The following is a 12,859-nucleotide window of genomic DNA, read 5'->3' on the forward strand; positions in this document are numbered from 1 at the left end:
ACATGAGTCAGAGGAACACTTGGACCATGTCCTCTTAGGTCCAGGCAAAGGAACTATGATTATACCACTATTCCTGATGATGGCTTCAGGGTCACAAAAATCAGGCCAAGACACAAAACTCCATTTATGATGTTAATTTTCTGTACATGCTAAATTACAAAATTGTTTTTATGTTTTCTGCATAGGAAACTGAGTAATTTAACCCAAGTGAGGCCACTAAAACAAGGGGACATAAAATACACCTGAAAAGTGGTATCCATAAGCCCATGCAAATACAAGACAAGGTACTGTGTTTTATTTTTCGTTTGCTTAACATATTTGAGAATGCCAAATAAAACTCAAAAATACTGCTGAGATGTATTTCAAAGGGAATACATTTCCCCAAATGATTTCGTATTTCTCATCGTGCCTAGAGGCTGCACTTCACATAACTTGCTCTGTATGGGTAAATCCTGAGCCAAAGAACAACACTGTATTATAGATTCTTTTGAAAGACTGCTTGCTTGCTACCCCAGCACCAATGTCCCTTCTTGTAGCTTTTTCTAGACATGCAAACCTCAGGCTGTACTGCAGACTTACTTGCACTAAAACCACATTTATTTTACAAGATACTTAGGTGATCGGAATACGCAGCAATCAATACAAAAGCTCATGTATGAGGTGTCTGTGAACCGGAGCTGGCTGTGAGAGGAGTTACTTGTTTTGCAGGAATAAGCTTTGCATTAGTGTGTGCAAAACACAAGGTTGACTCACCAGGCCACAGGTGTCACAGATTCTGGAATGTGGCAAGTTTTGTTTTCAAGATTGATAATCATGGGGTTCAAGAGAAGCTGGGCCTCCACAGTCACAACTGGCCTTGCTCTGCAGGGAAAAATACAAGGTCAGTATGTCCTCCATGGCCGATAGGCAAAGGCTCACTGCACAGAAGGGGTCCCTGCAACATTGCCAGGTTGTGCCAAGAATTTGGCTTAAGAATGGGCAGGTGGGCACCACTCAACAAATTACCTCTAAACCTTTCTGGTAACTTGCACATGAATTTGAAAGAAGGATGTGGGATTTGTGGGTGCTCGGGGCACAGGTGGTTTCACAAATCCGCTGTCCTTGGGTTTGTTTGTTTGTTTGTTTGTTTTGATACTGAGATCAAACTCAAAGAGTTTGTGCTTGTCAGGCAGGCACTTATGCATCCAAATTATCTCCCCAGCCCTCAAGTTTTACTTTGAATGGTAACTTTGCAGCTGGGTTTTGCAGCTTTAACTAAACACATGAAGGTGGGTTATAGAATAATTCTGTACTTCATCCCAAGGAATAGTTCTCAATCCTGGATGCACGATATAATCCCCCAAGAAGCTTTTAAACAAACACTGTGCTCAGGCCCCACCCTATGGACCAATGAACTAGAACAGAACGTCTGGGTTCAGGGCAAGGCAATGCAGTTTCAAAGACATTCTCCAGGTGATTGTAGTGGGTCACCACATTTGAGGAGAGGAACTGACATAAAGGAAAAGCCTTTTCAGCCACCCAGGTGAGGATAATAGGACAAGAAAGTAAATTACAGGGGAAGAGAGTGAAGCAATTTTCAAAGCTTGATTACAAGATATGATTGCTGGGAGCTGGAGCTGCCAGATTTCTGCATGCAATGAGCCATGTTGGATGAATTTTCCTCCAACGGACAGAGAGAATGGCTGTGTCTTGGGGCAGAATGTTGTTTAGGGCACTACTTCAAACAATTTCATGATTACCACATGAAGCCCACTGGGATTTTTCCTAAGCTGCTTTATGGTATTTATCTGTACTTTATTTTTTACTATTGTTAATATTGTGTTCTAATCCTTGAAAAATCAGATGGTAAATTAGAATTAGACTCATATGAGGTTTACTGTGACAAACCTGTATCAGAAGAAAGTGAAGTGGATAGAGGAGAAGGGAAGTTCTGATCCTTGGAAAAGTAGAAGGAAGAAGATAGGGTTGGATGGGACATTCCACGCTGAGTGATCTATGAACCCACTCCGGAGATGTCCGTGAGTCAGAACTGCCCATGAGAGAGCAGTTTCTTGCAGGAGTCGCCCTGTATTTTTTCCTGGTTGTCCTCCTACTTGAACAGGAGTAGCTCATGGAAAGTAATGTTCTGGTACAGAGGCTGCAGCAGATTCCCTGTGCGGCCGTGGGTATGGCACTGGCACGTGGTCAGTTTTTCTCCAGCAGCTCCAAGTTGAGTACTCTCACAGACACCATGAACCTCAAGGCCCATTCCATACCCAGAGGCTGTAAGAATTTCAGCTTTCTGATTTCTCAAAACCTGAGGTGGAAGGTGATTGGTATAAATCTGACCTCACTGAGTTTCTCTTGAGACCAATGAAAAATGAAAATCCTACCTGTTTTGAAAACTAAACCTTAGACCCTCTTTAGGAGCTAAATGGATTAGCAACACATGCCCAGAGGATTTGTGTTCTATCTTTTGTTTAGATATCTTGACCTGGTTTCTTGAATTCTTTTTTTTTTTTTTTTTTTTTTTTTTTTTTTTTTTTTTTTTTTTAATTTTTTTTTCAAAGTTTTATTGCCAAACAGATAGCAATGAGACAGTTTCAAATCAAATCGGAAGGACAGTTTCAACAAATAATACACTGCATATATTCTTCTTAGTGGTTAATTGCTGTACAAGATGCGGACTTGTGATCCTATTTACAAACACCATTAGAACAAATCATTCTATTCATTAAGAGAATGCAACTATATATCTATCCCAACCTCTTTGAATACACAGATACAAAATGGACATCCATCGGTATACCCCATTTTTTCTAAGTTCCGTTATTGAATATTATAGGTGTGTAAACTCAGCAAAATATTCTAAAAGAGTCCAGTAGCCTATAATAGCATTGGGTCTTATATTTAACTGGCAATGTCAGAAATTATTGACCTGAGTCCCCCACAGCTCAACTTAACAGCATGGCTTTATTTCTTATATTTTGACTTCATACTTTTCTACTGGATGGTTAAGACCAAGGTAAAGCAGGACCTATGCAACAAGAGTTGTAGCTTTTTGGTCCGAGAAGGTCAGTGAAATGCCCTCAGGATTTGTCCTGAGATCCTGTACCTCAGATTGTAGAACCTTCATCAGTGCAGCCATGTGGATGAGTCACGGCCATTGCTTGGCCAATGTGCTCTCTGTGAAAGCCTGAGAGTGTCTTCTCCCCATGTGACTCTCCTTAGGCACACTCTACATCATCGATCACTTTCCTCTTTGGCCCCATAATCTTCTTGATCAGAAAATTTGGGACACTACCGAGGTACATGACGTTACAGTACAAGTTTTGAATTCTTATTAAACAGTTTTTAAAGTCTAAAAGTCGGACTGGGGAGATGGCTCAGTGGAATAACCCTATTCTCCCTGAATCCTTTTAGCAAAAGTAATTTTCCTTTGTATTTCAATTGCTGCCCAATACTGGCTTTTGGAGAAAACCAATTCCTGTTACGTCTTATTCCCTAATTTGGCCTCCAGTCTTGATGGCAGAAACCAGGAAAATGGTATCATTTTCCCATCTTGCACCCCTTCTCTGAAGACGCACATTTTATTGGCTTTAGAAGCATAGAGAATTAAAATATTTTAACATTCAAAAACTGAATCATTTTAAGATCGACTGAGTTTATTATCTTAATGCTATTTTGTTAGGGGCTGGAAATCTGATCCTAAAGTATGAGAATAAAATATCGAAGGATAAAAGAAAGGTTCCAAACTGAGAGCAAATAGACCTCCAGACTTTAAAATAAGTATTTAAATATTCTTCAGAAAAAATAATTGGAATAGAGTATTTAAGGCAAAACCACAAAAAGAAATGCATTTAAAGCAATTCAGAGAACTGCATACCACCAAAACCCACATACCTGTAAACAGCCACTTTTCCTGTTCCAAATGCACCTACCAGTAAATCTAAAAAAGACAAATATGAAATGCACACATAAGTTTTGTAGGGACAATCACAGGTTGAGCATCTCTAACCCAAAATTCCAATGCTCCAGAACCTGAACCATCTGGGGCACTGACATGACACAAGTGGAAAGTGTCACCACATGAAGCTTTGTTTCATTCATAATGCTATTAAAATATTCTATAAAATTATCTTCAGGCTCTACTTATAAATTGTGTATATAAAACACAAATTGATTTAATGTTCAGACTTACATTCCATCCCTGTATAATTCATTATGTGTCTATAAACATCTCAAATGTCTAAAACAACAACAACAAAATCCTAAACAGCTCTGGTCTCAATCATTTTTTTAAAAGAAATTATTTAGATTTTCTGATTTTTTTGCAGTACTATTTTTAAGTTTCACTTGATAAATTATAGATATGTAGAGTATTGGCATTCATTGTTATATTATCATGCATAATTGTAGCAATGTCCACAACAGCCAACAAATGGAAATGATCTAAGTGGTTCATAAGCTCACGAAAGCAAAACCTACTATGGTACAGATAAAAAACCAGACAGTATTAAGCTATCTGTTATAAAGAATGAATATTGTCCTTTGCAACACAGATGGGACAGGAGATTGTTGTGTCAATGGAAATACTTTATACTCCCAAAGACCAAACTGTATGATCTCATTAATATGTGAAATATCAAAAGTTGGTATAAAAGAAGCTGCAGGAAGAATCATGGTCACTAGAGGACAAGGAAGGCTGGGTAAGGACTGAGGACATGGGCTCTATAGGAATTAAGTTGTGGTTAGGTAGAAAGCAAAAGTTTTCCAGTACAATGGGTCAGCTACAGATCACTGTACTGTACTACAGTATCTATGTATATTTCCAATATACATGGTATATTTTCAATATACATATATATTGCCAATATGCTTCCTCCAAATATCTAGTATGAATGTTCAAGGAGATAGGTATGTATAGCTAGATTTAAAAATTATACAATGAATACATGCATCAAAATTACACAGTGTCCCCATTAATATGTACAATTTGTAGGCTTATCTGTATTCATTAAAAATAAATTAGTGAAGTGAGGCAGAGAAGAGCTGTTCGCACTCAGGAGTACAAGACCTGCCCAGGCTGCACAGTCAATTCAAGGTCAGGAAGACCATAGTGGGACTCTGTCTCTCTCTTGAAATAAATGTAAGCAACAAAGCAAGGAAAAAGAAGAACGAAAGAAAAGAAAAAATAAAGTAAGAAAGGAAGAATGAATAAATTACAAGCAAGTGAAGGAAAGGAATGGTCCCAAACTACTTCATGAAAGTGTTGATGCCAAAGAAATGTATAATAAGTTTTGTCTTTGGCCCCTTAACTGCCATTCCATATACTGTCAACAGTTTTTCTGTTTTTAAAGAACACAAAATTTTAAAAAAGATACGAAATTTCACTAAACCAAATAATAGGAATTCATGTTTGATAAGGGTTTTCTAACCCTTACTGGGTTCGTGATAATGAACAGCACGTCCTGAAGTGCTGGCTGCAATATGAGAATCTTGAAATACAAGCTCAGGCAAGGAATGGTACAAGGCCTTGCATATCATGTTGGGAGGCCAGGCCTAGTGGATTTGGATTTCAGACATGGCTGGATCTAAAGATCATTGCATTGAATCCCGCAGTCTGCTTGCACCCTTGCCCTGCTGACAGTATCCAGTAGAGACAGGTAGCCTGATTGCTTTCCTGTTTATCAATATGAATGGGAGTGCATGTCAGTTGGGAAGGATGTCATTGTTGGATATTTATGGACAGAGGGGCCTGTGGAACAGGAAGGAGACTCACAAGCCCACAAGCCATAAAGCTGGGCCAGGAGGACTGTGATTTGCTGGATTCTAAAGACTGCATGTCCTGGAAGGAAAATACTCAGCTGGAAATACAAATTTTTAGACCCATAGTTTTCTTGTTTATGTATATATAGTGAATTATATGCTATTACTGTTGGGTAATCTTCTATTAGTAAAGGTAAAGATGTTCAATTTAGTAGAAGATTTACTTTAGATCAATATTTACCTAAATGTTTACACCATAATCACGGGTCTCTTTTCTATGGGTTAAAGTAACACATTATTGGGTTTTATGGTATGTCAATATCTAGTTTGTCTTTGATACTAATATTGTTGATGATATTACTACCATAGCCAAAATGACAGTTTTTGTTAACAACTGACTTTCTTGCTTTGTCAATATCTGTATTGTCTTAGTGTTATTAATAATACTGTGGTTCACTCCAGGAGAAATTAGTACTGAACCAAATACACTGAAGACTCCCCTCCCAGATAAATGGAGATAGAGACAGGGGTGATTTTTGAATAGAGGCAAATGCCTATAATTAACTATGCCAAGACCACAACATTGAAAGGCAGCATTAACTAAAAATATCTCCACAAGCAAAAAGTCTTCCACTGTAATCAATCTACAAACCCCACACAGAAAATAAGCAAGGAAACACAAACAAAAAATAGAAACATGAGAAAACAAGATAACAAGATAACAATTCAGGGGAAATTGAGGGGGAAGAAATTAAAAGCCACACAGCCAAATTATTTGAAAGGATAACAGAAGAGACTTCACAAAACAGATGAACAAGATCCTTGGTGAGTATAAAGAAGATATAGCTGAAGTGGTAATGATCTCAACAAAATAATCAGAAAGTCAACAAATAACATTAATTGGAAACTAACTGAGCTAAACAAACAAGTGCAAAACATGAGTGACCAGCACAAAACAGAAGTAGCTTCAATCTCTGGTATTGGAGGAGGAGGAGGAGGAGGAGGAGGAGGAGGAGCAGCAGGAGGACGAGGAGGAGGAGGAGGAGGAGGAGGAGGAGGAGGAGGAGGAGGAGGAGCAGCAGGAGGAGGAGCAGGAGGAGGAGGAGGAGGAGGAAGAGGAAGAGGAAGAGGAAGAAGAAGAGGAGGAAGAAGAGGAGGAAGAAGAAGAGAAAGAAGAGGAAGAAGAAGAAGAGGAAGAAGAGGAGGAAGAAGATGAAGAGGAACAGGAAGAAGAAGAGGAGGAAGAAGAGGAAGAGGAAGAGGAGGAAGAAGAAGAGGAGGAAGAATAAGAGGAAGAAAAAGAAGAAGAGGAAGAAGAAGAAGAAAAAGGAGGAGGAGCATCCATGATTACATAACAATTAAAAATTCTAGAGATTAAAAAAGTTCTGCTAGAAGTGTGGGCAGCAGATTTGACCCTTGTGAGGACTGATCATCAGAACCACCTAGAAGAACCTGGCTGTTGTCAATGGTAATTATTAGAAGACACCTTAAAAAGAACCAGATATCATGAAAAATGAATCCAAAATCTGATAGCTGCAACAAAGAAGAGCAATGTAAGATCAATCAGAATTAGTGAAAAATCAGAAAACAGCACAAATGCTATAAAATAGCTTTATACAGAAGTGATATAAGAAAACTTTCCTAATATGTGAAAATAATTTAACAAACAGATAATTGAGGTGGAGAGAAACCCACATAGCCATGATCATAAAACAGCCAATCCATGATACATCATAATTAAAATCCCAGAATTCCAACACAGGAGTACAGTCTTAAAAGTTGTTAGAGGAAAAAAATCATTTTTAAAGCAAATCCATCAAGGTTACAGCACACTCCTAAACACAAACCTTGAAGGTAAGGAGCACTTGAAGTAAAGTGCTTCAAAACTAAAAGACCAAAAACAAAAAAACAACAACCTCCCAACCCAAAGTAGCCTTCCATGACAAAGAGCACCTAAATATTTGCAATCCAAAAAAATTTCAGGGCCAGGGAGTTAGCTCAGAAGAACAAGCACTTGCCTGGCAAGAGCAAGAGCCTGAGTTCAATCCTTGGTTCAAAAAAAAAAAAAAAAAAAAAAATTCTCAAGGTTATCCAAGAAAAACAATGAGGCTAACAACGCCAAAAGGCCAATAGAATGAATGAATGAGGAAGGGTATGCAATTACTTCTACATAAAGAAAGGGGGAAAAAGGGAATCAGAAGCAGGAAAATAATGCAAGGGCAGGAGAGTACCTTTCAATACTCTCAGTGTAGATGGTCTCAAGTAGCCAATGAAAGACACAGGCCTTGCAAGTGTGTGGGAGAACTTTCGCGCTGTCCTGCGCCAGGCAGGCCCGCAGCGCGAGAGAGACCTTTCCCTGTGGGACATTTCCCTGTATTCTCCGGACCTTCCCCACCCCAACAGAGCCAGCCGAACCCCGCTCTGTGGGTGAGAACTTCCACACGATCTTGGGAGCCCTCCAGACCCGCCAAAGCCCAGGCCCCCGTGAGTGTGTGGGAGAGCTTCTGTGCTCTCCTGCCCCCGCCCCATCCCTCAAGGCCCAGCGCAGGCCTGGCATACAGGCCTGGGGTGAAACTCTGCAGCTGAAGTCCCTGCAGTGAGACTAGGATCAAAACCATGCAGCTAATCCAGGAGCAGAACATCTTGCCAGAGGGGCACAGCAGGCTCACCTCCAAGGGCAGCAGCAGGAAGGAGAACTTGGTATATTGGTACCTGAATTTTAGTAGGTGCTAAGGTTACAACTGCACAAAAGCTCTACAACAAAGATCAGAGGACAGTGCTATACAAAATGACAAAGAGAAGGACCAAAATGCAATTTCAGGTCCCAAGCACAACCAAAACAAGTGCAGAGGACACAAACACAGCTGAAATGTCTGAATTAATAGCTTATGAAACTAAAGAAACAACAGCAGAAAGGTATAGAGGAACTCGGACCAGAATGAATATCTGAAATAAAAAAAGAAATCTATGAATTCAGAGTGTCAGAAGTAAAGAAACAACAGCAGAAAGGTATAGAGGAATTAAGATCAGAACTAATCTCTGAAATGAAAAAAGAAATCTCTGAATTAAGAGCATCTGAAATACAGAATCAAATGCAGGAACATATAGAGGAAATCAGATCAGAAATAAACTCTGAAGTAAAAAGTTAACAATTATTTCTCAAGAAGACACTTATAAAAAAAACAGAAGAGATTAGAAAAGTGATGGATTCCTTGAATGAGCAATGCAGGAAAGTAATAGATCACATGAAGCAGAGTCAAAGAGATATAGAGGAACTTAAAATTTTAATCACAAGCTTGCAAAACCATTTGAGTGAAAGTGAAGATGGAGTTTCAGATCTGGAAGATGCTATGACATCTAATGAAGAGATAAGAAAAGATCTCTTAAAAACAAGTAGGATGCAGGAAAGAGTAATTCACCACCTGCAAGACAATGCAAAGATGAATAACGTGAAACTAATAGGCATCAATGAGAGAGAAGGAGTCAACACAAAGGATATAAAAAGAATATGGGCTGAAGTAATAGCAGAAAACTTCCCAAATATGAGTAAACAATCTGACATTCAGGTAACTGAAGCATACAGAATGCCAAATAATTTCAGCCCAATTAAAAATACACTGAGACATATAATAGCCAAGATCCCAGCGCAAGAACAGTATGCTGAGAAAAAGGATCTCTTCTCCACTGTTGGTGGGAATGTAGACTAGTGCAACCATTATGGAAATCAGTGTGTAGATTCCTTAAAAAACCAGAACTAGAAATCCCATTCAAACCACCTATCCCCCTACTAGGAATTTTCCCAGAGGAACTGAAAACATCATATCATAGGGATATATGTGTTCCTATGTTTGTAGCAGCACAATTTGCGATAGCCAAATCTTGGAAACCACCAAGATGCCCATCACCTGAGGAATGGATGAAAAAGATATGGTATTTTTATACAATGGAGTATTACTCAGCTATAAAGAATGATAAACTCGAAGCCTTCATATTTAAGTGGATGCCACTTGAAGATATACTCATAAGTGAAATAAACCAGACCCACATGCATAAATATCATATAGTCTCCTTAATATAAGAACTCAAAAGAAGAAATACAAATAAAAAGGTATGATAATTAAATGTGAAAATAATTAAAAGGAAAATAATTAAAAGGAAAGCGAAAACTTGAGGATTAGACAATGAAAAGAGGGCAAGGAGAAAAGCTAGAAACACGACAGGGGTAAAGCCATACATTTATATGTACAAGATGGGTAAGGCAATGATCCTGAGAACTATCAGCAGGTTGTTTAATCTAGCAGTTACTGGGTGGGATTCTCACCCTGACTAACTATATATGCTGATACATGTGAACCGAACAACGGCACCAAAGATAGCAATGTGTAATAGTGGGGTCATGCTTGGAATGCTGGTCATTCTGGTCTTCTAAATACATACTGTTTGTCATGACATACCAAGTATGGCCAGACTGTATCTCAAGTAATTTTTTTTTAATGATGTTTCATCTTATTCCTAAAATGTTTGATATCCAGACAGATAGTGAGGTTAAACCCAACTGGATATGTTGCTGGGCAATAATAACCTTCTCTTCTGGAGGGTTAATAACCTAAGTTTGCAGACCAAAAATTAGAGAAGAAGAAGGGCTTCAAGGACAGTCAACATTTTGGACCTAGCCTTTCAATATCAGTGAGGACTCAGGACATAGGAGAACCTGTACTGTAGCATCACGTAATTCAGTTTTGCCCCAAATTTTCTGATGAAGGAACTTATAGGGCCACAGAGGAATGTGATCAATAATGTAGTGCATGACTGAAGAGAGTCATATGGAGAAAAAACATTGTCTCAGGTTTTCACAGAGAGCGAATTGGTCAAGCAATGGCCGTGACTCATCAACATGACTGAGACTCACAAAAGATCTACAAAGTGTGGTACAGGGTTTCACGATAAGTCCTGAGGGGACTTGACTGACTGTGTCAGATACAAAAGTTACATTTTTTGTTATATACGTCTTGCTTTATCTTGGTCTTAACTATCCAGCAGAAAAGTGTAGAAACGAGGTATGAAAAGCGAAACCATGTTAGTATGCAGAGCTGTGGAAGGCTCAAGTCATCAGATTTGGACATTGCCAGTCCTGTGGATAACCCACTACTATTGTGGAATACTGGACTATATTGGAATATTTTGCCGAATTCATACACCTACAATATTTGGATGGCAACAGAATACCCATCTCTGAAAAAACTGAAGAAAAAAGGTGACAGAAATGAAGGACAGTTTTGTATATGTATATAAAAATAGGAATATTTGACTACTACAAAGACAATAATATGCAATGTATTAATTGTTGTACCTCTCCTACCATCCTGTTTTGAAGCTGTCACATTGCAATTTTTTTCTCAATAAAATTAATTTAAAAAATTAAATAAAAAATAATAAATAAATAAAAAAGATACAAAATGGCAGAATGGGTCAAAAAACAAAATTCAGTGATGTGCTGTACTAGAGAACATATTTAGCTCATAAAGAAATACATACATTAAAAATTGGAGGATTGAAAACAATACTCAATGCAGTAAGAATGTGTGAGCGTTGTATTGTCTCCCTGATGTAAAGACCTGAAAGGGTAAATAAAATCTGAAAGGTATAGTAGATACTATGAAGGCAAAGAAACTGTTCAAAATGAAAAACAATTGGGATAAAAAAAGGAGAAAAGAAAGAAGGGAAAAAGAAATATATATGTATATACATAGAATAGATGGGACAATTGCACTGCTGATTTGTGTTAGTCTATCGAAAGGAGCAGATAAACCTAAATTTGTTTCTTTGTTCTTTTTATTCTTTTTATATTTATTTATTTATTTATTTATTTATTTATTTATTTATTTATTTATTTTTGGCAGAACCAGGGATTGAACTCAGGCCTTTGCACTTGCCAGGGAAGCACTTATTCTACTGAGCTATCTCCCAAGCCCCTCTTTGTTCTTTTTAATTTTTGACCAATTTTGCATATTTATATCTGGTAATCTGAACAGCTAAGTTGAAAACAATAATATGCACTATAACTATTGTTGAATTCCTGCCATTTTTAAAAAATGTTTGGTTTTTACAAGGTCTCACTATGTAGCTCAGACTCATAGTGATCCTCTTGCTTTCAGCTTCGCTAGTGCTGGGATTACAGGTGTGTGCCACTACACTGCATTCTTGGTGGCTCATCCCACTCTGGGGGTGAGGCTGGCATGGCATGTGGTGCCAGGGATCAAACCATGGACCCTATGCTTGCTTAAGCAGGTGTTTGAGTCTGCTGAGTTATCTTTCTGGCCTCCTGCCATTTTGTTTAGTGAAATTCTGTATTGTTTCTATATTTTTTACTGTTTTTTATTCTCTAAAAAAACAAATCTGTCCATTAATTTAATTAAGAGAAAGTAGCTGTATATCTATCCTAACTATTTTGAATATATATTTGTACTAATAGTGTTTGTGGACAGGATATCATGTCTGCATCTTGTACTATGAGTGAACACTAAGAAGACAACAATATCCAATGTATTAATTATTGAAACTGTCATATTAATTGGTTTCAAAACTGTCTTCCTGCTATTTGTTTCTCAATACAATATTTTATTTCATTTCATCTCATCTCATCTCATCTCATCTCATCTCATCTCATCTCATCTCATCTTATTTTATTTTATTTTATTTTATTTTAGTGGAACTGGGGATTGAACTCAGGCCCATGTGCTCGCCAGAGAAGCACTTATTCCACTGAACCATCTCCCCAGCCCCTCAATAAAATTATTTTAAAAAATAAAAATAAAAAGCAAATCCAAAAAAGGCAGGAGTAATTAATCCAATTTTCATACAAAGTGGACTTTAAGCCAAAACTTATCAGAAGAGGCAAAGAAGGGCAAAACATATTGTTCAAAAAAACAACTTAATGGGAGGAAATTGTTGGGCGCGGGCGCCCTGCTCCTCAGCCTTGCCCCTTCCGCTGGAGCTTATGCCACGAGCCTTGTTTTCTGTATAGCTTTTGGTCCCTGCTGGTAAGATTTGATTGGTTCACATAGCCCTATGAAGCAGCTGACTATTGGCCTATTGCCCACGTCAGGCGATG

General features: G+C 38.1%; 1 protein-coding gene across 1 annotated transcript in view; it reads right to left on the reverse strand.

Annotated features, from left to right (window-relative positions):
- Itga8 (integrin subunit alpha 8) overlaps positions 1-12,859 on the reverse strand; it is a 227,371-nt gene that overhangs the window by 89,686 nt on the left and 124,826 nt on the right. Inside the window, exons 14-15 of the mRNA XM_012517847.2 lie at positions 3,883-3,928; positions 754-861 (exon numbers count right to left, since the gene is read on the reverse strand). Of these exons, the coding sequence (XP_012373301.2) occupies positions 754-861; positions 3,883-3,928 (154 nt within the window). The remainder of the gene's footprint in view (positions 1-753; positions 862-3,882; positions 3,929-12,859) is intronic.

The sequence above is a fragment of the Octodon degus genome, unplaced genomic scaffold, assembly GCF_000260255.1.
Source record: "Octodon degus isolate 3935 unplaced genomic scaffold, OctDeg1.0 scaffold00220, whole genome shotgun sequence".
Classification (NCBI taxonomy): Eukaryota; Metazoa; Chordata; class Mammalia; order Rodentia; family Octodontidae; genus Octodon; species Octodon degus.